This window comes from Sander vitreus, chromosome 16, assembly GCF_031162955.1.
Source record: "Sander vitreus isolate 19-12246 chromosome 16, sanVit1, whole genome shotgun sequence".
NCBI classification, from domain to species: Eukaryota; Metazoa; Chordata; class Actinopteri; order Perciformes; family Percidae; genus Sander; species Sander vitreus.
In genome coordinates, this window is record NC_135870.1 from 7,074,443 (window position 1) to 7,077,187 (window position 2,745).

A 2,745-nucleotide genomic window follows, 5' to 3' on the forward strand; every position below is an offset into this window, starting at 1 on the left:
CTCTTCTGAATAATAGCCAGATTGAACCTCATAGCATTACATCACACTGCTAAGATAATTTGTAATAACACAGTTGGATAGGTAAACAGTAGGTGAACAAAATAAAACACAATCGAAGCAATCAACACGAAAATCTCATGCCACCTACTGCTGCCGTGTCACATTAAAAGCATTCAACTAAAAAATAGGGTGGCTTTTACTGTGAGCAGTCACAGGACACTCAATGTGTTTATCACCGAGGTTAGTCGAACCATTATCGCTCATCAAAAATGCAACGACAAAACAAGGCGACAAGCTGCACACATCCAACTCTTCAGCAAGTTAACCAACTTTACTGTGCCCCTATTCTGTTTGCAGCATGTAAACATACCTTTGTTAAAACAACGTGAATTTGTTTGGCTGCAAACAGATACACCTCCTGATCTCCTTGAAAGTGTCCATGTGCTGCACAGTTTCAGTTGGTCTAAACCTGAGACTCCTTTTCCAGGTCCTCCATGATCAGGTCCTGTTCTTTGATATGACTTCTAGCAGCCAAGCTCCCTCTTTCCTGACGTGAGCTTGTCCCATTCCCCATTAACACTGGTCTGACCCGTGAGCCCGATCTGCTGAGGACAGCAGGCTGGACTGGGAGTACAGCGTTCCCTCGGATCTGATGGGAGTAGGTATTCTGGCACCCAATGCACTTAGAGCACAGCTGGAATTTGAAGGCAGCCTGAAAGCCTCTGCGAAAGTTCTGGTTGAAGAACCCATAGATGATGGGGTTGATGCTGCTGTTGAAGAAGGCCAACCAGTGAGCTAAGGGATACACGTAGATGTTAATGACACGATACTGGTGCTCTGTCAGGCTGGCGTAGTCGCTCAGCATCATCAGCGTCCACAGCGGAAGCCAGGATAAGATGAAGAGCAGAGCCACAACCAGCAGCATCATTATCACCCGATTCTTCTTCTTCGAAATTGTGTGACGCCCCTCCGTTCTAGATTTTCCGCTTCCACCGCCCTCTTCCGACACACTTCCACCACCGCTCACCTGAGAAATAGCAGTCTTGGAGAGGGTGAAGCCAATGCGGGCGTACATGGTGACAATAAGGCTGAGAGGAGCGAGGTAGATGTTAACAAAGAGAACAGTGGTGTAGATTTTCCGCATCTCCTGATTGGGCCAATTTTCCCGGCACCAGTAAAAGGGGCGGCTGTCGTTGTTGTTGCCAAGGATTATTCGCACCCTCTGCTCCTTTGTGACATGTAGCATGACCCCAGAGGGACACATAATGGACACAGCAAAGACCCATATGATGACAATAATTAACTTTGAGGTGGGGATGGTCAGCTTCTGCTTGAAAGGGTAGACAATGCAGCGGAACCTGACAAAAAAGGGGATTGGAGGTAAACGCATGAAGGAAAAGAAGTCTTTTACAAGCACATAATAGCCAGTGATACTATTAACCCTCACCTGTCAACAGCTATTGCCACGAGAGTGAACACAGAGGCTGACACAGATATCCCTTGAACCATACCGCTTAGCTTACACACTACGCTACCAAATGGCCATCCTGCAGAAAAGAAGTGTAAAAAACATTTGACAAAAAAACAGGCATGAATAATTCAAATGCTTAAACTACTCCTAATGGGCAAAAATAATTAGACTTGCTTTCCTGCACTTTTAAACAAGCTGAATATTTCAACCATTTCCAAATCAAAGCCAATACAGAAGTTAGATTACATATTGATTAAGGAGTTTCCTCCTTTTATAACTCAGCTTCAATTTAAGCATATTATGAAAGAGAGTGAAAACTTGACCTGTTATGATGTTGTCCACCAGTGTGGTTGGCATGCAAAAGATGCCAACCAGCAGGTCACTGATGGCGAGGTTGAGAATAAACAGGTTGGTGACCGTGCGCATGTTCTTGCTGCGCAGCACGGTGAAACACACCATCCCGTTGCCCACCATGCACACCAGGAAGATGAGCAGGTAGGAGACGGTGAAGACCGCAGCCACAGAGGGCTTGTGGAGGTAAAGGTCAACATACGTGATGTTCTGGTGGGTCCAAGGGTTTTCCTGCAATCTTGAGGAATTGGAAGGATTCAAGCCCTCCCAGGTGGTGTTGAGAACTAGATTCTGGGTCATGGTGATATCTGGGTCTGAGAGCGACAGAGAAATAGAGACAGGCAGAGGTATGTTGCACGGATAACCTAATATGTGCTCGCCATGTTAGTGCATGTGATATGGGTTAAATGTAACATGTCCTCCGTTAACAAAATCAACCAATTATAAAGCAGAACACCACTACACATATCCTCAGGGAGTGCAATCCTGCCATCCAGAATAAGAACTCAATGGTAATTACATAAAACAATAGAACCATATCCAGAAATCAATTGTCCAATTCTGTCTTTTGATTATTGTGGATGGGTTGATTCAGGCAAGTGTATGTACTCCCACACTCTCTAATACATTTTAATTGAATCTGCCTGAACCTGATGAATACATTTTCAATCAAAGCCTACTGTGCCACTTTTGTCTTCAAAAAGATAATCCGAGTAAAGGAGATTTTTGGATTATAGCTGCACTGCTAGTTATACTGTAGTTCCTTGTTCATACAATCACATTCCTGTGCGGCTCTTTACACTGTAGCAAACACCAAACAAGAACTGAATATACTGATCTAAATCTAGCACTAAAATCTGGAATTCAAACTCTCTGTGGAATGAGATCAGTGTGTTTTTGTCTTTTAATCAGCACAGCTTTGG

The 2,745-nt window shown here is 44.2% G+C and overlaps 1 protein-coding gene across 1 annotated transcript; it reads right to left on the minus strand.

Annotated features, from left to right (window-relative positions):
* Positions 1-427: 427 nt before the first annotated feature.
* Positions 428-2,122, minus strand: LOC144531436 (neuropeptide FF receptor 2-like). Its single transcript, XM_078271568.1, has 3 exons — positions 1,795-2,122; positions 1,448-1,547; positions 428-1,358 (listed from the first exon to the last, which is right to left on the minus strand). Exons 1-3 carry the CDS (start codon positions 2,120-2,122, stop codon positions 464-466), a joined length of 1,323 nt encoding a protein of 440 aa, XP_078127694.1. The 3' UTR covers positions 428-463.
* Between the last annotated feature and the right edge of the window lie 623 nt (positions 2,123-2,745).